The sequence below is a fragment of the Micromesistius poutassou genome (assembly GCF_964030765.1).
Source record: "Micromesistius poutassou genome assembly, chromosome: 17".
Taxonomy (NCBI): Eukaryota; Metazoa; Chordata; class Actinopteri; order Gadiformes; family Gadidae; genus Micromesistius; species Micromesistius poutassou.
The window spans coordinates 6,148,076-6,170,120 of NC_140287.1; the positions used below are offsets into that span (position 1 = coordinate 6,148,076).

The following is a 22,045-nucleotide window of genomic DNA, read 5'->3' on the forward strand; positions in this document are numbered from 1 at the left end:
TTGTTTAATTACAAAAGTTTTTTTTTGTGTAGGGCTTCACATTATCTTCATATGTAAGGATTTTCTTTTTTAGCAAAAAAGGGAGAGGAAAAATACACAATTATAAAACTATATAAAAGCACCTCAGATTAAAGTTCAATTTGAATTACAAAAGGTCCTTAGTATTCTCTCAATTGTTGTTTACCATAAAGAGGCATATCATATGTGTATATATGTTTCTTTGCATACTGTTAAAAGAAAAACGTAACAAACAAATAAGAGAAACAAAACAATACTTTACAGGTTTGTCTTTAGTGACTAAATCATTTGTTAAAGAGGAAGGAAAATAGCACCAAGCCTTTTTTTTCGGTATCTCTAACCTGAGAAAGTATTTGTGAGACAACAAAATGGCCGCCACCTTCCCCGATCGACTCATCTCTGCCCCTCGTGCACCATCAGTCCAAATCACCGGCGGAGGAGGAGGAGACGGCCGGGAGGCACTAGGCTGACTGCTGGTCTCAGAGAAAGCGACGACAACAACAATAACAACAATAATAATAATAATAACAAAAAAACAAAAAAATCTCTGTGTGTAAAAACAACAACAACAAAAATAACAATATAATATAAAACACTGATACCGGGGGTGTGGGCGGCCAAGGCTGAGCGTGGCCTTGGAGAGTCTCGTTCTCTGCATCGTTGTGTGTGTGTGTGAGAGATTGGGAGTGTAACGGACACCATGGCGACAACCGCAGTGCTGGAGTGTGGGTGGGGGGGGGGGGGGGGGGTCCTGAGGGTGACGAGGGGTAGAGGGTTGGATGGGGGGGGGTTAGAGGGTTGGATGGGGGGGGTTAGAGGGTTGGATGGGGGGGGTTAGAGGGTTGGATGGTGGGGGGGGGGGGTTAGAGTGTTGGATGGGGGGGGTTAGAGGGTTGGATGGGGGGGGGGGTTAGAGGGTTGGATGGGGGGGGGTGAGAGGGTTGGATGGGGGGGGTTAGAGGGTTGGATGGGGGGGGGTTAGAGGGTTGGATGGGGGGGGGGTGAGAGGGTTGGATGGGGTGGGGGGGGGGGGGGGGTGAGAGGGTTGGATGGGGGGGGGGGTGTTACGCGTGGCGGCTGTCCGTCCGCTGCTCAGGTGCGGCGGCGGCGGCGGCCTCGCTCTGGAGGCAAGCGGGACAGCAGGCGCCCTTTAGTTTGACGGGCTTCTGGCACGCCACCGGCGGGCAGGACTCCACGAAGCATGTGACCTGGGCATCCTGGGGGGGGGGGGGGGGGGGGGGGAGAGATGGATCACTGGGTTAGGGTCTGAATGTACAATGGAAGGTATTTGTTTCTTTGATCATGTTGCAGGGGGAGAGAAGGATCCCGCGTGACGGACCACCCCCCCCGTTGGAAGGCCGGGGAGAGCGGGAGGATGTTAAGACGCACACGGCGGAATGTCTTGGGTTTGGTGAGCCGTCGCATCTCGCTAAAGGTCTGTCTGTCTGTCTGTGTGTTTGTCTGTCTGTGTGTGTGTGTGTGTCTGTCTGTGTGTGTGTGTGTCTGTGTGTAGGCCGTTGCCAAATATGACAGGTGCAAGGGAGGAAAAAGGCAGGGGTGGAAAGAAACGCTGGATGGAGGGAGAGACAGAGAGAGAGAGAGAGAGAGAGAGGCTGAGAGGAATGATTGACAGCCGAATGCGTGCCAGGTTTGGCATGCGAACGCTGTCAACCTCTGCCAGAATTCAGAGAAATGCACAATAGATCTAAACCGTACAGGCCAGACGACACACACACACACATACACAGACAGACACACAGACACACACATAATGGCTCATGTGTCACATGAAGACACACACGCATGCCACAAAGATAAATGCCACACAAGTGTGCCGTTTCAGCGGGTTTGACGGCATTGGACAGGTTGACGGATAAAACAGCACCTTTGTACCTCAGCACAGATTAAAACAAATACCTCGCGTCCATTAGACATCTCTTTAAAAACAAGATGCATTTTCTGTACACGCTGTTGCTGGTGTGTGTGTTGTGTGTGTGTGTGGTGGCCCAGAGACAGGGCGTGGCTGCAGTGACCTACTCTGCATTCACACGTGGTGCAGGCCTCCTGCTTCCAGCGATCGCCATCCGTCCGGTCGCGGCCCTCAGAATCAGTGCAGTCTGTCTTGCTCAGACGGGCTTCAAGTCTTTTAATCTGCATGGGGACAAGAGTGTTATTCATGGGGCCAACGGGAAAACAATGGAGGACAGAGGGACAGGCAGGCAGGCATGCTGACAGATGGTGAGTGGACAGATAGATGGATAAATATAGCTAAATATATATATAGTGTAGATAGCAAAGGGGTATGTATAATGAGGTGGCTACTTCAATAAACATGTCAATTTAGCGTCGGGAAATAGAGAAGAAAAAATGGACAAGAAAATACACATAAAACCATACATACGTTGACAGATCAAACGTATTAATATAAGTTACAAATACTTGGTAGTAAATGGTTTTGTAAGGTATGTGTTTGTGAGGGGAAGAAAACATTTGCTCTTTGGGTAATTTCAGCGAGTGTGTGTCATTTAAATCGTATCCCGGGAAACCGACCTGTTTGCGTAAACTTGTAATTGTCTTCTGCATGTCGGAGACAAAGTCTTGGAATTCGTTGGCTGTGGGTTCAGTGCTGGCCTTGGAGGTCAAAGTGACATTCACAGCATTTTCTTTGGCTCCATCCTCTGGACTAAAAATAAATGAATAGGAAATATCAAATGAAAACATGCATTTAACAACCTTTCATTGTTAAGGCTCTAATAGTTATCATTTCTACACCCATCCTATTCCAAATCCACAGTTTCAATGCTTTGCATACTATAGGAAACAGGAGTGAATCCCTTAATGTCCTAGCCTGGTTCCGCCCGCCTCCGTACTTCCGCTCAATTTTCATTTCACTTCAGTACTAGGTCTGGGAGTGCTGTATGTTCGAACGATTTCTTTTCCCTCAAGTTTGTCCCTCCAATCAGCGAACAGGAAGGCGCGACCTGAGAACAGTGACGTACAGGTCGTACGCGAGTTTCAGTCAAACGAATACCAGGAAGAAGCAGGAAGACCATGGAGAAAGCTATTCGGTCTGTTGTGGAAACTCTGCCAAATATAGATAAATTAAAGCAGTTTTTTTTTTTTTGTTGGTGGTCAAGATGTTGTGGCACTTCTTCCCACGGGATTCGGGAAAAGTTAAATTTTCCAGCTGGCTCCGTTAGTGGTGAAGGAGTTTGCTAAGCATGAAATACGTCACGACCAAACGTTAGCGATTGGTTAAGGCAGATCCGGAGTGGCACTGGGCAGAGCCAATAGGTTTTAAACTTCAACAGCACCCGCCTTCAAGTGAGAAATCGTTTGGCTCTATAGCAGTTCTAGACCATCGGTATGAATGAAATGAGTACGAAGGTCTAGTTAGGACTAGGCTATTAATGTCCTATATGAAGCATGAAAAGCACCATATAGTGACAGCCTTCGTATAACCTTGTGGTTGCATTCAGATTGTGATTGGTAGATAATACACTCACTGTTCTAATCCCAGTATCCCATACCATCCCATGTGGAGTTACCTGGTCTCCTGGGCGCTCGTGCCTGGTTTATCCCCAGTGTAGCTGTGGTCAGCTGACCTGCGTCCTCTGAAGTGATAGGACAGGGCGTTGAACTGGCCCTTGGTTCGGCAGTCTGGGGACCAACGAGAGGAGACGGCGGAGCGTCAACAACACAGGCCGACAACACACAAACAAACAAAGGAAACAACCACACTGTTCTGTTTAAGGATAAGCATCCAAGCGAGAGAATGACTTCATGTTTGTGTGTGTCTGTGTGCTTGCATGGATAGTCATTGTGTCATCCTCTTGCACAAACACACACACACACATGAAGGCTAAAGACAGGATGCATCGACGCACTATAGAATTACCAGTGCTAGAAATATAAATAGTAGTTAGAAACATGAACTCAGAAATCCTGAGGCAGCCATTCAATTGTAAACTTTCGGCATTTGGCCAAAGATGAATTCCATTTCAAGTGGAAATACTGTGCTCACTTCCCCATAGCCTTATTCCTTGGTTGTGGCCCACAGTATCTCCAGCCCGTTTTTTGTTTCTCAAATCCTATCTGGCTTTTCATGCCTAAATCTCTCCAGACCTCGGGTGAGGAAGTCTGTCTAGGTGAGATTACATTGGCCTCCTAATAAGGTGGGCTGCAGCAGGCAGTCACTGTGGGAGGCTGGTGGGCTCCACATCACACACAGAACATCTGATGAAAACATGACTGAACGCTGAAGGAGATCCACGTGGACAGACACAAACACACACATTCACAGACACACACAAGCACACACACACACACACACACACACACACACTTGCAGACTTGCACACACACAAACACACTTGCTTTTTAATCTCTATCGCGCTCTATTGTTAATGTGCCAAAGATATTAGATTAGGCCCGCCTGGGACAGACTTGCCGTCTGACACCGACAGCGAGACAGACCCCTCTCTCACCGCTCTCTCTCTCTCCCTCTCTCAACGCTCTCTCCCTCTCTCTCTCAGCTCTCTCTCCCTCTCTCAGCACTCTCTCTCTCTCCCTCTCTCAGCGCTCTCTCTCTCTCTCTCTCAGCGCTCTCTCTCTCTCTCTCTCTCAGCGCTCTCTCCCTCTCTCTCTCCCTCTCTCTCCCGCTCTCTCTCTCTCTGCCTGTGTTGTCTGGCAGGATATGCTGTGTTTATTAGCGTAGCTCGTCCCTCGTTATTCTTGTGAAACGGGCGGTCAGCGCCGCGGATAAAAGGAGAACAAACAGCGAGCCGTCACGGGGCGGTTATTAAAACCGCTTCCTGGTCCATCCCACGATAAGAACCCCGGCGTGATCCTGTTAATAGTGCAGCAGAGCGCGAGGGGATGGAGTCTGAGCCTGAGTCTGTAATATGTGAACACATCATTTATCATGAGATGAGCGATAAAACAAGAGCCCAGCCCATTGATGTGGTTGATGCAGTTCATCATGGCTATCGCTGTGGCCCACTGCGCAGCATATGTCATGGGGATGTTCCCGCTCTGTAACCCCGCCATATCTCTGAGCCCCCTCTCCCTGGATCCCCACACCAGCCCGACAGCCCAGGCCCTATCTCATGCTCGCTTACCCCGATTGGACACATGACACTAAACTCAACCACGTCCAGATGTAAGTGGGTGTGGCCTACATTTCTTCCATCATGTTTGTTGTTGCTCCACCCATTTACCAAAGATTTATCAGCTCGAGATAGGACTTCAATTATTATCCGATATCTTATCCTCATGACTTCATTTAGACATTTTGTAAGATGTTTTTGTTCTGACAATAATCCGAAGGTCAACCTGGTATCCTTCACAATATATCAAATATATTTTGCTGTTGAAAAGTACCCAAATTGCCCTACTATACCATGAGTACATAGTACATACTGTACATATGCAGCATGGGTACAGTGGTAATCGACAGCTAACCTTGGCTAATGCTAACACCAGGCTCTACCAGTGGAGCTGGCCAGGACCTCCTTTCAAAACATGCCCACCAACTCCTTGCTGCGTTGACAGATTTGCTGATCGTTAGCACTTTGGGTAGTTATGATCATTCTGGGGCCTCCTTAATACTTGATTTCTGGGGCTAAATAATTGGGTAATTGGCCAAATAATTAGCAACGATCCTGTAAGAGAAAGCAAAAGTAACGGAAAATGTGTGTGTTTTTTAAGTGTGTTTTAAAATGAGTTGTTAAGAGCTTTATTATGTCTCAAAGCACTTAGAGTCAAACGTGTCCCGGGGAGTTTAATTAACCTCACAGAAGTTGTGGTTTTGGGGGGAATGTTATAACAGCAGAAACATGAGCAACAAATAATAATAAATACAATACGTTTTACAAACACAATTATTCCAAATGACCATACCATGTACTGAACAGACTATGTACCATAGTAGCGCACAATAGTTTTATTTTTACGTAACATATATTCAATATGCGGCTTAGTGCGTCGTTCAAGTATTTGATAGCTTGTGCATGACAAAGCTGTATCTGTGTGGTTTGTAAGCACAGCCACACAATAAAACAAATTACCTACAAGCATATGGTCATATAATCAGTATAATAAATACTCATATAATCAGTATAGCTTCTCACGATCACATAAGATTATGACTTATGATAACATAACGTGACACTACTCTTTTTGTCTTATTTCATCAGGAATGATGTGAAATCCTGCATTTTGTTCAATCCTTCATTTCGTTATCACAGTGATCTGGCATGTGTCATGATGACATGGCTCTACACCACAGATTCCCCTGAACACTTCGCAGATCCCCATGCAGGTACATGCAATATATCCAGAGTTGGCTCTCATTGCAAAAAAAGCTTGGATTAGGTTTCCAAGATTAACGCAGCGAGATAAGAGAAAGTGAAAGACAAGAAAGAGAGAGCGAGAGAGAGCGAGAGAGAGAGAGAGAGCGACAGAGACAGAGACAGAGAGAGAGCGAGAGATCAATATAGAGAGAGAGCAAGCAAGAGAGAGATAGTTAGAGAGAAAATTCCTCAAAAAAGGCAGGTAGCAACAAACAACTCAACCTCACCGCCTTGGAAAAACAATCAAACCTCCGAAGACCCCCCCCCCCCCCCCCCCCCGCCCCGGTACGACCGGGCCTCAACCCAAAGCGCCCTCTGGGGTACCCCGGTACCCAGGCCTCAACCCAAAGCGCCCTCTGGCGTACCCCGGTACCCGGGCCTCAAACCAAAGCGCCCTCTGGCGTACCCCGGTACCCGGGCCTCAACCCAAAGCGCCCTCTGGGGTACCCCGGTACCCGGGCAGGTAGGGCCTCCTACCTTCGCAGCAGTCCTGCCACATGCGCAGGTCGATCTTGGGCACGTCGTCGCAGCTGCCGTAGCCGTGGGGCAGCGCGGCCACCGTGAACACGTCCTGCTGGATGCGCGTGATGTTGTCGCCGTTGTCGCACAGCACGCGGGTCAGCGACGCCTGCTTCAGCTGGGTCAGCTGGGCCGGGGAGAACACGCCCGGGTTCTCGTACCAGAACCTGGAGGGAGGACACGGGGGGGGGGGGGGGCGTAAACACTTTGTCTCTTGATTGTAATGTTGTGAGTTTATAGAGCTGCTAAGTCCCGCCCCTTCCGCTGAACCCCAGTGGACCTCTAGGTTGAAAAAAATCGTTAATGCGAAGTGAATGTGAGCAGATCATTATTTTCTGGTCCCGTGTGAATTGTGCCATGGATGTCAACATATGTTGTCTGTGAATTTTTTATATAATTTTTCGTGTTAAGAGTTTGACAGTATATTGTAGGATTCTTCGGCTAGCAGTTGTGGAAAAGACATAACGAGAAAGACTACATGTCGCCTATGTGACGTCACCCCATAACACGGCGACATGTAGTTTCACAGACAACATATGTTGACATTCATGGCACAATTCAAACGGGACCAGAAAATAATTATTTTCTCACATTCACTTTGCATTAACAATTTTTCAACCTGGAGGTCCACTGGGGTTTAGTGGAAGGGGCGGGACTTAGCAGATCTATAGCGTCTGAGCGTGGGGAAGCCCCCAGCGGGAATCAAACCCTGTACCCCTGGCAGTGTTAATGCCGGGCTCTACGGATTTAGCCACACAGGAGCATATCATTTGTATGATAATAAAAATACTAACAACTAATATCTAAAATTGTAATTGATCACACTTGAATGCAGATTTTGTTTGCCTAACAAAATCGACAAAAAAAAACGCTGAGAGTTAAGAGCGACTCAAAAAGCAAAACACATCAACCAAGGTGAATTATCCCCTTGAACCATGAAGAGGGAGAAACAGGGTCCCGGCTTTGGTGCCTCTCCTCTGGATGCGTTGTGCGAGGCGAGGGGGGTTGGCTGAGTTGTTTGTCGTGTGTTGCCAGCGACTGACCTGTCGCCGTCCCTCAGCCGTTTGAACTGGGCCGACAGCAGACACATCAGGGTGGGCCCCAGCCGGCTGCCCGGGACCAGGTCCTCCGCCATCAGCGCCGGGAACAGGTCTATGTTCAGAGGGGTGCCGTACAGCCTGGAGACGGAGAGAGGAGCAGGACCTAGCTGAAGCTCACCCAACAGTGACGGCTAAGCTTCCGTTATTACGCGATGATAGCATTGGGCGTACAAGTCTGCACACTTCACCGAAGGGTCCCTTTAGCATTAAGCAAACACTAAACATGAGGCATCTTAATGACAGCGGGCATTAGGCTCACATTAAGCTCATTTGTTTTGTCTTAATAAATAGAGGTCTGTGATAAGTCTATGTGCCATGCTGCTCTATGGTTCATTATAATAATAATACAACTTTTATGTTTGCGTTAGCTTTCTGCTAAATACATTGCTTTCTACAATTTCTACAATTTTTTTAAACTTTGCCTTTACTTTCTTTTCCGTATCTATTTTATTTTATTACTTCCTTTTCTACAACGCATTTCTTTTTTTAACGTTGGCTTTGTTTTCTTTTACTTATCTATTTTATTTTATTGTATTGACAGTGTTTCTATGTGAAGCACTTTGAGTCTGCCTTTGTGTATGAAACGTGCTATATAAACAAAGTTTCCCTTTCTATAATGCCCCGATAAAGGCCACCAGGACAACAACACAGGTGAACACACTCGTAAAACGCAAGCGAGCCGTACCTCTGCAGCTTCTCGCGGACCGAGGGGTTCTTGATCTCGTTCCTCAGGTCCTCGAAGCTCTGCGCCGACGTCAGGTTGCAGAAGGTGCGGTAGTCGTTGTACGGCGGTATGCCGTGGTCCCGCCCGCGCTGCACGTTCATGGCGGCCAGGTCCAGCGCCACGGCGTGCGCCATGGAGAACAGCCGCTCCGTCAGCTCCGTGTTCAGCAGCTGCGTGGACACGCGCATCTTGCCCGCCACGCCGAACAGGCCGCGCAGCAGCGGGTCGATGCCGCCCTCGTTCACGATGCGGAAGGGCGAGAAGAAGGCCCGGTGCAGCGAGATGTGGCCCTGGGGGATGGGCTGGAAGTCCTGGTCCAGCCGGTACAGGATGGGGTTGATGAGCGTGTGGCCGAAGCGGAAGGCGGCGGTGGCGAAGGCGTTGAGGATGCCGGCGTTGATGTTGGGGTTGTAGCCGGCGTACTGGCCCATCTGCTTCATGCCCGCCTCGCCCAGGACCTGGAAGGTTGGGAGGGGAGGGGAGTGGTCGTTGCGTGTTGCGTTGCGGTCGTCGCCATCATCATCAGCAGCATCATCATCACAATAGCAGATTCACTATTGGCGTCTCTAATGTGATTCATCTAACTTAATTGAAATACTCTAACAAGCAACGCGATTATATTCCGCAGCATCAAGGGAATCTCTAGAATGAATCAGGTTACATCGCCTCAAAATGATTCCGAACAGAAAACAATGCATTCATCGCCCACCCCCGACCAAAAGGCCCCCGGGGGGGCCCCAGGAGAGGGGGCGCCGCTCACCTTGGGCAGCCAGTGGCTGTAGGTGATGTGCTGCATCTGGGCGCCCACGATCTTGCGGGCCTCGTGGTAGATGGTGTCCCCGTCCCAGTGCGGGTTGAGCTGCAGCAGCTCGGTGGCGATGCGGTTGTGCTCCCGGAACCACACCGTGTGCATGGCCGTCAGGCCCAGCTGCTCGTTGGCCCGGTGGTCCCCGGCCAGGAAGCAGGGGATGGGGCTCTCGTTCTCGTCCCGCATGCACTCGGTGCGCTGGCCCGTGGCGAAGGGCAGCAGGGGCTTCCCCGTGCGCTGGATGATGCCCTGCCGCAGCAGCCCCCGCTGGCTGGCCAGGTCGCGGATCTCGTCCGACTCGTGCCGGGAGTTGCCGTACACGTTGGAGGCGTCCACGTAGGCGGTGAGCTGGTTGATCTGCTCACGCGGGTACACGCTGTTCATGAGCAGCGACGTCATGCCGCTGCCGCACACGGGGCTGGAGCGCACGAAGAACATGCAGCGGGCGCCGCTGCGCAGCTGCCGCTGGTCGTTGGCCGGGAACTGGATGGGGAAGCAGGGCGGGTCGTTGGTGCACACGGACGTGCACAGCTGGCCGTCGGAGAAGCGCGACTGGCTGAGGGCCGACACGGTGGCGTCCATGTCGTGGTCCAGGAACTGGCCCCACTGCATGAGCATGTGCGTGTAGCGGTCGTCGGGCGTGACCGTCTCGGTGCCGATCATGGCGGTGGACACCAGGCGGGGCAGCGGCAGGCGGTAGCCGTTGTGCGAGCGCTCGCTGGCGCCGCGCGGCAGGTTGAAGCCGTTGTCGTACACCGACTTGAGCAGGCGCTCGAAGGCGGTGAGCGAGGCGCCCCACATGGGGTGCTGCAGGTTGTTGCAGGTGCCGTCGTGGCTGCGGTACTTCTGGTGGAAGCAGATGTCGGAGCAGTTGTTGAAGCGCCGGTGCGCCGTGCAGCCCGACAGGTTGGCGATCACTTCCAGGAAGTGCGGGGAGACCAGGTCGTTGTACCGGAACGCTACGGAGATGGGAGAGAGCGAGAGAGCGAGAGTGAGAGCGGAAGGTTGGCGACTGGACGAGCGGTACGGTTTGTAGGCAAGACGGAAGTTAGATGAATGCGCTTTTTTTTTTCCCGTAGAAAAACGTCCCAACTGTGTCAGCAGTTGAGCCCCTTTTGTTTTAGCTTGGCTTGATTATCGTGGGAAAAACACAAAATGTATCCAGACGCGGGATATTGTTCATTGTTTGTACTGTATGGACATAGAAACACAGTGCTGAAGAAAACAAACAATTTGATACATTTTAGTTTACGTGTGGTTTATTTTGCCTAAACCTAAGTCTGAAAAATAGCAAATTTCAATAAGAAATATACAATAGTATTGCACATTGTTTATAACATGCGGAAGCATTGTTGGCACTGGGATTTCCAAAACTCGATAGTCTTGGTTTATGTTTTAAATCACGCCACTCATCGTGTGAGGAAAAATACACACAATATTATGTAAACAATGTGGACGGCAAATATTTCCACTGTGTATCCCAGCATGCTTTGGGACTGGCTCGTTCAGTGGAAAGGACGATTCCTGGGGGCATGAAATACACAGTTTCTCCAACCTGCCCCGACTCGTGGTAATATGTGATAGCTCTTGTGCAATGCTGGAAGATATGTATAGCAGGTATGTGTATGTGTGTGCATGTACAGTATGTGTGGTTAAGTGTTTGTATGTGTGTGTGTGTGTGTATGTGTGTGTTTGAAGGGTTGGCACTGCGGCGCAAGAGCAACACACAAGCAAACTAATTTGAGATTCTCTGTGTGGCTTGAATAGGGGTGAAGTGAGCTTTCCTGAACTTCTTAACCTCACCTCTCCCTCTATCTATCCCTCCCTCCCTCTCCCCCATGGCCGAGATCATTCACAATGAGTGTGTGTGTGTGTGTGTGTGTGTGTGTGTGTGTGTGTGTGTGTGTGTGTGTGTGTGTGCGCGAGCATGCATTTCAGTTCTATGATTTAAGAGGATATTTTCCCACATATGTGTGAGTGTGTGTGTGTGTGTTGGTGGTGGATGGACAACAGGGAACCAGGGATGTGACGGTGCCCTCCTCTCCCCGCTGGCTCATGGACCCAGCAGAGATACAATGAAAACAGTGCGCCTGTTTGTCTTTCCTGTGCAAGCCTGGTGCGGGGCCAGCCGCATAGCCCGCAGTTGGCTGTTGGCATAACCAAGCAAAACTCTGTCTACAATGCCCCTCCACCAAGCCCTCCCCTCCTCCAACCTTTTTCTTTCGCTTCATTTTCCCTTCGCCACATTATCCTCTCATCCCTTGTTAGTGGACGCTCTCTCTTTTTTCTTTATTGTGTCTACATTTTTCAAGGGGGGGGTTTCCATTCATTCGTCTCCTTCCCATCCTTAAGCGCCCCTGCATTGCATTCCCTCTACTTGTTCCCCGAAACATTCTCATCCCCCCCCCCCCCACCCCCCGTCCGCTACCACCGCCGCCGCCCGTAGCTAAAGGAGCTGGCTGTACGCAGCCAGGCAAATGTCCGCCGTCGCCAGCTATGTCAAAGTTAAAATGTGCATGAGCACTTCCACATGCTCGCCCTAATCGGACGAAGCATTTTGCAAATTCCCATTCCAGAAATCTGAAAAATGAGGGCGCGTGTTTTTTTTTTTTTTCCTTTTCTTCCCGGGATCACACACGCCTACGTCTCTCGGGGGAGATGAACAGGCCTACCCTTCATGCGCCTGCAGACGGGGACATGGGACCATAACATTACACTGTGTTGTTGAACAGGGAGCCGCGACGCAGGCCCAGTTAAACTGTTTATGGGCGGCTCGTCAACTGCCTGACAATTATGTCTCTGGCCCCGCGGCTCCTAATGGAGAGAAAATGGCATGCAGATGGAAGTATGCTCGGCACTATGATAATTCATCGCTGGGTCCAGGGTTTTGGGGAGGGAACAACGGGACGAATGGGATTGAACGCAGGCCACTGTTTGAGTGTGGAGAATAGTTGTTTCTAGGAAACCATGGAAACCACATCTCATGCTTCCAATGAACTGCTTTAATTGAGCAATTTCTTCCTTAATTGTGTGTGTGTGTGTGTGTGTGTGTATGTGTGAGTGTACATGCTTGATTGAATGTGAGTGTATGTGTGTGTAGTACCTACTTATCTTTGTGAGTGACACACACACACACACACACACACACTACTTATATAGGCATCAAATCATGGGTGTGGGTATTCGGGTCTGGGTTGCATCACCAATGCCGTTGTATGTGTGTGTGCTTACATAAAGAGATGGGTGTGGGTGTGGGTGTGGTCATCAGCACTGAGTTGGTGTCCACCTGTTTGTGCGTGTGTGTGTGTGTGTGTGTGTGTGCGCGTGTGTGTGCGTGCTTATATCAACATGTGTGTGTCTGTGGTCCTCCAGTCTGAGGAGCCTCACCGGTGCCGTTGGTGTCCACCATCAGGCCCCGGTTGACGTGGTTCTGGATGAGCAGCAGCGTCTGCTCGAAGATCTCCCCGGCCCGGGCCTGCCCCACCGTGTAGGGGTCCCGCGGGTAGCGGAACAGCGCCAGCAGCTCCCCCGGGGTCCGGGGCTGCCTGCAGAGACAGAGAGGGGCGGGGGGGGGGGGGGATGAGGAGGTGAGACGAAAGCTAGAGAGGGGGGGGGGTGTCTGTGAAGGAATCACGTAAGGCGCACACGGGACACGATGAAGACATGCGTTGTGTGGGACTGGTGTGTGTCCAACTGAGTGTCCCGACGTGTTCCGCTAATCCCACACGTATCGTATGTGTCGTGCGGGGAGACACACTAACCAACATGATTTTTCACAATGGGACCACAATGGTTTTGCACAAGTGAGGGTTACTTTACATTGGATTCATCGAACCGCAACCACTGCCAAGCTGTCACGCTGTGTGAACCTCCTAAATGACTCAACTCCATAGCTGTGGTCGCTGGAGACATTGCATAAGGTGATACTGGGTCCAGTGCCAAGCAAGGGCACATTCTAGTCAAACTATCCATGATGCACTATGCCTGTACACCGTAGTCTTAGTATATAGCAAATGAAGTCGCAGAATAAATCTTGGTATAGCAACACAGTCCTGGCACAAGCGAGACGTTCTGCGGCGCTAGACGTGTTATTTCTAGTCAGGTTGTATTTTCTCCACAGCGAGAGAAAGGAAACAGACCCGTGGTGCATTTCAACACCTGCAACCACACTGCAGCCACACGGCAGTGTGAGAGACCAGAGAGAGAGAGAGAGAGAGTTCACACACCAGGGCCCGGGTCCCTGTGCAGGGCCTTGCTCGCTTTAACACATGCAGAAACTAGCTAGTCGTTTTCTCCTTTCAATTAGATGAGAGAGAGAGAGAGAGAGAGAGAGAGAGAGAGAGAGAGAGAGAGAGAGAGAGAGAGAGAGAGAGAAAAGAAACGTGAGAGTAATGAGGAAGAGTTAAGGTCAGCTGAGGAGAAGGCAGGATTTAACATCTGTCATTGCCATTGGAAAGAAAAAACACAGACACACACACACACACACACATGTACACATTCATTCAGTGTTATGTGTGTGTGTTAAACAGGTCCGACATCAGGGAGGGCGTGGGGTGAAAAGTCCCACAATGTTAAGTTAAGTATGCCTTTAAGTGAGTCTTGGTGTTTTGAAAGACAATGTGATCCATTGTATGAGTATTTTCAGTCTAATTACACAGAAGTCCAGTATAATGTGTTTAGTACAAAATAAGAGTAATGTAGTGTATGCACACATTTTTTAATAATCCCATAGTGAGACATGAATCTATATATTATAACTACTACTACTACTAACTACTACTACTATTACTAATCTTACTAAACTTTTAGTGTTTATAGTCATCCTTGGCACTGTCCATAGCAACTTAACAATGAGGCTGAGGAACAATTGAGGACTCAAACCATTGAAGGAGACCACAAAGTGTTCCCGAACGAGCTTTCCAAACTCATTGAGAAGGGATGATTATCTAGAAAACAGACACGATAGTCCAGCCTTCATGACAGCATGAGAACTCTATCGCATGTTGCGCAATTTCCTTTTCAAGGTTTGACTTAAAAAAAGTCCAAATCAAATCCAGAAAAAAAATCACCCATAAAACAAAAGCTTTTAGTTTCATGTCCATCTCTTGTGCTGATCTGTGTCACGGTCCCGTCTGTCCAGTTTCCCATGTGGTGGTCGGTGGTGTGTTGTGTGGGTGGTTGCAGCACGCACGTAAGCATGAGCCAAAAGAAACGCCCACGTCGCTGGAGAGAGGACGGAAACCCGCGTGACTCACGCACACACGCTCCGAGACACCTACTCTAGTCGCTCAGCGCACAGCAGGTAACACGGAGCAATGAGGACAACACAACACAGAACCTGAGGCCATCAAGACCCTGACCTGATTAACGCCACGGCGGAACGGAGAGATAGAAGGCATGCATGAGTCACCGCTGATTAAATCGCTGTGATTGGTATCATGCGCGACGCTTGTGTTTGCGCTCGCTGATTCAGTTCTGCTGTAATTCGATAAAAGCTGTAGATAAGCACTTTGTAATCTTGTTTTGGAAAGTTTGTTATTATATTTGTGTTACTCTAAGCAGGACGCGTGGGGGTTTTTGGTTTTGGTAGAGCGGAAGGCGGAAGGCGTGTGCGTGCCGACGTCTCTGGGTGTGCTTTGCCTACCCATCGAAGAGGCGTCTCCGCGTGGACTCGATGGCGCTGTCCACGTTGCGAATGGCCTGCTCTATGGAGGAGCTGACGAAGGTGTCGCCCTCTCTGCTCACCGCCGGTACTGCAGGTGGACGACGGACGAGAGAGAGAGAGAAAGGGGCAGACGGGAGAGAACGAAAAAGGGAGAGAGAGAGAGAGAGACAGAATGAGAGAGCCATTTAGTTAAATTATGAAAAGGATGTGTGGAATGCATTGACTACGAGAAATAAACACAAAACATCTGACAATGGTTTTAACCTTCGACAATCAAAATTATTGCATCAGTTTTTCCACACTTTGAACGTTTTCGATTCTGGATACTTTCTTGGCGGCCGTTAATTGTGACCGAAAAAGAACAAGAGAGTAATTCAGTGATGACATTATATGGTAAGTGGTTACACAGAAAAGGCCTACCAACGCACCCTATTAGAGTTAGGTACAACGCTGACGCTCAGCCTTACATGAGCGTTGTTCATAACCAGGTCCCCCAGTAAGACACGCAAGGCACAAAGTCGCCAATGCAGCCGTTTCCTTAATGCTTTTTTAAAGGGCGCCCAGTTAAACTTAATGGGAGTAAAACAATATTACAGCGAACTCTGATTCCCTCAAAAGTGTATTGGGGGACTGCTGCACAACTCCCCCAGGGTGGGGCGTGCACAGCTCTGGCACGCTGCTGAGCGGTCAGCGGGCCATTGAAAACAGTGTGAGTGTGACGAGAGGGTTGAGAGAGAGAGAGAGAGAGAGAGAGAGAGAGAGAGAGAGAGAGAGAGAGAGAGAGAGAGAGAGAAGGAAAGCAAGAGCCAGAGAGAGCCAGAGAGAGAGAGAGAGAGAGCTAGAGAGAGAGAGAGAGAGAGAGAGAGAGAGAGCCAGAGAGAGAGAGAGAGAGAGAGACAGAGAGTGAGAGAAAGAGAGAGAGAGAGAGAGAGAGAGAGAGAGAGACAGACAGAGAGAGAGAGCCAGAGAGAGAGAGAGCGAGGGACTCAAGATTCCAACAACAACCAAACACATTTTGTAAACGGGTCGCTGGCCGCCGGCGGAGCGTCGCGGGCGGACCCTTAGTGTTCTCGGCAGGAAATGTCAACACACCCGGCGCAGCAGCCGACCGAGAGCCGACAGGCGTGCAGGGCGGCTCCCGGCTGACCTGACGGCCAACTCGTGGAAAAGGGAAATGTCCTTTGCCAAAGTTGCCCCTATTGTCTTCCATACCGTCCTCCTCTTCATTCTGAGCTCATGATAAACACTCAATGCTTCGAACGACAGAGACAGCTGAGACAGACAGCTATGAGCGCTATCAATAGCATCCACGTCAAAGGCGGCACCTCGATTAAGCCTGGCACAGTGCCGGTTGGTCCGCGAGCTACTCACGCTCACTTTACTTGCCCATGACGACGGTCAGCGACGTGCCAGCGGCCCGGAGACCGGTGGGCCGCACGGTGCGGGCGTTAGCGAGCGAGCTAACGCTAAGCAGGCTTACCTGTGACGGAGAGCACCATGCTGACGGCCTGGTAGCCGATGGGGTTGCGCGCCACGCACTCGTAGCGGCCGGCGTCGGCCGTGCCCACGTCCTTGACCTCCAGGAAGCCGTCAGGACTAATGTGGAACTTGCCGCTCTCTGTCACCTGCACCCCATCCTGGGTGGGCGGGAGGGGGGGGGAGAGAGAGAGAGAGAGAGAGAGAGAGAGAGAGAGAGGGGGGCGGGTAGGAGGTAGTGAACAGGTGGAAATGTTTAGGAAAGGTCAACAGGGCAGGACACCAGGGAGCATCCCGCGTAGACACGGGGAGCGTCTCGGTCGACTCTCTCTACACTGTGGTTGTTCAGAGGCTTGGACGATGCTTGCCCAGGCCTGACCGGGGGGGGGGGGGGGGGGGGGGTGGGGGGCGTTAGAAAGCTACAACGCTGCTACCTAGCTCGGCGATTAACATCTCGCTACGGGAAGTGGATCTGAGTGAGGAAGAAGAGGTGAATCCAAAATCCAACTCCACCCTCTGACCCCATCCTGATCTCCTTCCTAAGGCTGACCCCCCTCCGAGGAAGAGCGGTTCAACTTGACGGACACTCCGTTCCCGGGAGGGGGGGGGCGGGGGGGGGGATAGGTGGGTCGGTAGGTAGGCGGGGCATGGAGTGGGGGATGGGGGGGTCAGGCCTCTAACCTTGTTCCAGGTGAGGACGGGCTGAGGCTGGCCCTGAGCGCTGCAGGGAATCTGGGCGTCCTGGCCAGACTCCACCGTCAGGTCCCTTGGAGCATTTGTGAAAACAGGCGTTACTGAATGAGTTCAAACATACACACAAAGACACATAGGGCCGTGTTAATGGTTAGGCAACGTCCAGTTTCAACACACAGTCAATGAGTTTCTGATGAATGCAACATCAAAACAGTAACGCAACCGCCCATGGGTGGAACGTTTAGAGAACGGGCCTCAGCATAGCACAGCCACATATTTACAGTTACACACTTCACTGCAGCAAATCTGGGTCGTTATTTATACAGATTCAGCTTGACTGCTAAGCTGCAGTGCTTACTTTGTGTGCAAAATATCTTTTATTTTCAGGATGTTTGGTACTTCTTTGTAAATTCAATTAAATACACATTTGGATCAATAATAAACACAGGTGGTTCTGATAAACAACAGGAAACACAAGGCGTAAATTGTTATATTTTTGTTGGGGTACAGCATTGAGTCACTGAATCAATACAATATCATTCACTCACTTATGATCAAACTTTTCAATCAATCAGCCTTTACGATTTTTCTATATAATTATTTTAGTTTTGTAAACTTCATACCAAGGATGTACTGACAAGAGTCACACACACACACACACACACACACACACACACACACACACACACACACACACACACACACACACACACACACACACACACACACACACACACACACACACACACACACACACACAGCAAAACACAGACGCAGGATGAATCATGGACATGATATAGCTCTAGGGGTTGGAAGAAGTCCAATTCCACCCTTGTTCCTGTCTCTGATCCAATGACCAGCCCACCGGCTCTGGGAAACAAACGCAATGGCTGTTGGAGCACAAATGATCTGGGGGTGGGTGGGGGGGGGGTGGGGGGGGCTGGGGCTGGTACCCCATTGAGATGCGAACCATGGATACTAATACCAGGGATATCAACATATTGTATTCAACTACAACTATCATGTAAAGTATATTTATACAGTTTCCTGGTTTGAATTAGTTGTGTGATTTCCGGGTTAATTTATCAGAATTTAAGGGCACAGAAGAAGCTTTGAAACTGATTAGAAACTCTGTGTGTGTTCCTGTGCTTCAGCTGTGCTCACACTGTCAATATGAATGACATCACGTCTAGATGGCTGACGTCTCTTTCTGCCTCTCTCTCCCTCTCTCTTTCCCTCTCTCCCACTCTCTTTCTCTCTCTCTCTCTTGCTCTCTCTCTACGTTGACCGGGAGAGCCCAGCAGAGCCCTGGTAAGACCCAGGCTGCTTGGACTTTGCGTCGCTTTAGTAGCTCCTTTCTTTACGGTCATTATGAAGCGTGTACTTGAGGCCACGTTAACAGCCATTACTACATGGAAAACATGGTGTCATCTGGGGATTACAGACTCCCATGCTTTCCCGGGCTGTGCCAAACCTATCATTTCAGCACACACGCACACACAGTACACAGTAAACACACATACACACACACACACAAACACACGCTAACTTCTATACACACACAAACAAAGAAAGGTGAATACTTTCATACAGACACACTAACGCATCAAATGGACGCACATATAATCACGCACACACATGCACACAAACACACAGACACACACACACACACACACACACACACACACACACACACACACACACACACAGACACACTTAGTTCTTTACACACACACACACACACACACACACACACACACACGGACGGGTGCACACAGAGTCGTACACATTCACACATACACACTGAGGCAATAAAAAGACCTGTACGTGTAATAATGCACACCAAATGACACACACACACACACACACACACACACACACACACACACACACACACACACACACACACACACACACACACACACACACACACACACACACACACACACACACACACGGGCACACAAACAGCTATTTGTCTGTCACTGTGTAGAGGCATTGTTGCGATCTAATGGCAGGCCCTCGTGTGCAAGCGACAAATTAGCCACGGAGGACGCAGATTGTGCCCCACTCCCTCTTTAACATTTAAGTACATCACACCCCCTTCCTCCCATACAACGCGGGGAGTGTTCAGAGGGAACTGCTACCATTAACCATTCGCACTCTACCTATAATGCATTCAAAACAAGTCCCGCGAGATCACACAGTATGGAGTTCACCTTCTACACTGATGTATGTGATACGACATCCACTGCTTTGCACCTTTCACAGTGTTACTGTGAAAGGCTTACTGTGTACATGTCCGGAAATTAGCACCCAGGCTGCTCATGAGTGCACGTCGGGCTGCACAACGCAACAATATCTGAGGTGTTTCATCAAATAATCCTGCCATTGAGCGGATGAATGGAAACATGTACTTTTGTACAGACATGTATGTAATCATGCTGGAACAGCTTAAGTGCACTGCCCGAGGCTCTACCCAGAAGTACCACAAGGTCTGGCAACGATTCCTATCCTATTTTGATATAAAATTTATAAAAAAAAAATATATATATAATTATATATATATATATATATATATATATAAAAATCTAAGTTTATTTCAGTCAGTGCTGGTGTTTTTGTGGTGCTTTTATTTCACTGTATTGTATTGTATGTATTGTACATTCATATTCTATTGTATGCACGCTAAAAACAATAAAAAAAACATTTGAATGAACAAAGCATGTCGTCACGTCACGGATAACAGCACAACACAGGCCGGGCCCTACACCTGGGGCCGCGGCCGTCCCCTCACCCCTCTGCTGGATGCTGAGCTGCACGGCGGCGCGGGCCGTGCCCACGGGGCTGACCGCCTGGCACTCGTACTGGCCCTCGTCGTGGGCCGCCACGCGCGCCACGCGCAGCGTGCCGCTGGACAGCACCTGGTGCCCGGCGGGTCCTGGGCAGCGGGCTGTTGCCCCGCGTCCACAGCGATGACGGGCTGCGGGTAGCCGCTGGCCTGGCAGGCGAAGTCCACCGTGTGGCCCTCCAGCGCCGACTGGTCCTGGGGGGTGACGGTGAAGTGGGGGACGGCTGGGTGGGTGAGGGGTGGGGGGGGGAGAGAGAGAGGGCTGGTGTTTATATGGTGGGATTATAACAGGTTGCGGTTGTGTGTGTGGGTTTGAGCTGTGAGCTGGAAGACTCCAGGTTTTTAAGAGGGTTATTAGGAAGTGGAATAAAAGTCATGCAGGAGTATACGGCAGGCATCTGGAGTACTGTCAGAGTCAGCTCCGTTTCTTACAAACGTGGCTTTGGTTAGACTTGTACCGGTTCACTTTGATTCTACTTTAAAGCCCGATATCCACTACAGCCTGCCTGTACGCATCCTCGAGCAAGGGCCCCTTCTCCATAATGAAGACCTGCATCTAAAAGAACATAACTCACCCTAAGTCGCATTGGAGAAAACGGTTGGCTGAAGGAATGATCAGTAGTATCATTTCTAGTAGCATTATCATTACATTCAACAGGGGAGCCTATCCTGTGTCATTCATGACCTTGATGAACCAAACTATTTTCACGCGTCACAAACCAGACCAAACCCCACGACAAAAAAACCCGGCAAAGCCCTTCAGCGCTCTCCAACTCCCCCGGGGGGGGGGCGGCGGTTCCCCCCTCGCGTCTCCCCCCCCCGCCCTTACCCTGAACGATGATGTGGGCGCCGGCGTGGATGGTGTCCACGTTGTTGGAGGCAAAGCAGGTGTACTGGCCGCCGTCCTCCTGCACCACGTTCTGGATGAAGAGGCCGCCGGACGGCGTGATGGTGATGCGCGCGTCGCTGGGCAGCGGCGCCCGGTCGCCCTTGGTCCAGGAGACGCGGGGCTGCGGCTGGCCCGTGGCACTGCACTCCAGCGTCACGCTCTCCCCCACCAGCACCTCCGTGTTCTGGGGCTGGATGACGAAGCTGGGCCGGGCTGGATGGAGGGCAGAGGTGTGGGGGGGGGTGAGGGGTGAGGGGGTTGGTTATGTGGTTTAAAACGCAGGAAGGCCGTCGGGCGTGGTACGTCTACGCCCTACGTCGTAGGCAGCGGTCGCAGATCAAAACGTTCAAGGGGGGGGCGATGGAAGAGGATTGTTTTAAGATGACGTGTAGAATGAAAGCATGAGATGAGTGGGCGGGGTGGGGGGGGGGTGAGGAAGAGATAAGGAAAAGAAAGTCGGGAAGCAGGGAAACTTTGGCGCTGACTGATGGGGTGAAGTGTGCCAGGAAGTTTACTTTATAAAATACATTAGACACAAATATCATATGACACATTACATCAGTATCACATATCAATCATTCTGTTTCTATCTTGTTGTGATTCAAGCAAGCACCGAGAATGTAAACCGGTCTGTCAGCAGAGGCAATCGGTAAGTGCAAAACATCCAAACTTGTCACCTCTTGTGTAATACGTAATAAGTAATATGTAATATCCCCCCTCTCACGTCTGCCTTGACTTGCTGCGAGAGCACACATATGCAGTGGAGTGCCTGCAGTCCATATTAGTCCAGTGATTACTCCCCGTCGGGGGACTTATGTACACAGTATGGCGGAGGCCCCGGCGTTTACACTCTCCAAGTGGGACAGGAAACGCACAACATCTGCTCGAAAGAGCAAAGGAACCACTCCATCACGAAAAAAGCGGGAAACCGAACCGCCCCTCGCCCCCT

General features: G+C 50.2%; 1 protein-coding gene across 1 annotated transcript in view; it reads right to left on the minus strand.

The window, feature by feature from the left end:
* Nucleotides 1–1,067: 1,067 nt before the first annotated feature.
* pxdn (peroxidasin) overlaps nt 1,068–22,045 on the minus strand; it is a gene marked incomplete at its 5' end in the record, with an annotated part of 22,926 nt that continues 1,948 nt past the window's right edge. The window contains 16 exon segments of the mRNA XM_084481697.1: nt 1,068–1,235; nt 2,056–2,169; nt 2,569–2,701; nt 3,567–3,678; nt 6,849–7,057; nt 7,934–8,068; nt 8,676–9,172; nt 9,475–10,481; nt 12,910–13,067; nt 15,167–15,275; nt 16,668–16,824; nt 17,345–17,457; nt 20,154–20,286; nt 20,288–20,329; nt 20,331–20,431; nt 21,037–21,309. Of these exon segments, the coding sequence (XP_084337823.1) occupies nt 1,083–1,235; nt 2,056–2,169; nt 2,569–2,701; nt 3,567–3,678; nt 6,849–7,057; nt 7,934–8,068; nt 8,676–9,172; nt 9,475–10,481; nt 12,910–13,067; nt 15,167–15,275; nt 16,668–16,824; nt 17,345–17,457; nt 20,154–20,286; nt 20,288–20,329; nt 20,331–20,431; nt 21,037–21,309 (3,446 nt within the window). The 3' untranslated portion in view covers nt 1,068–1,082.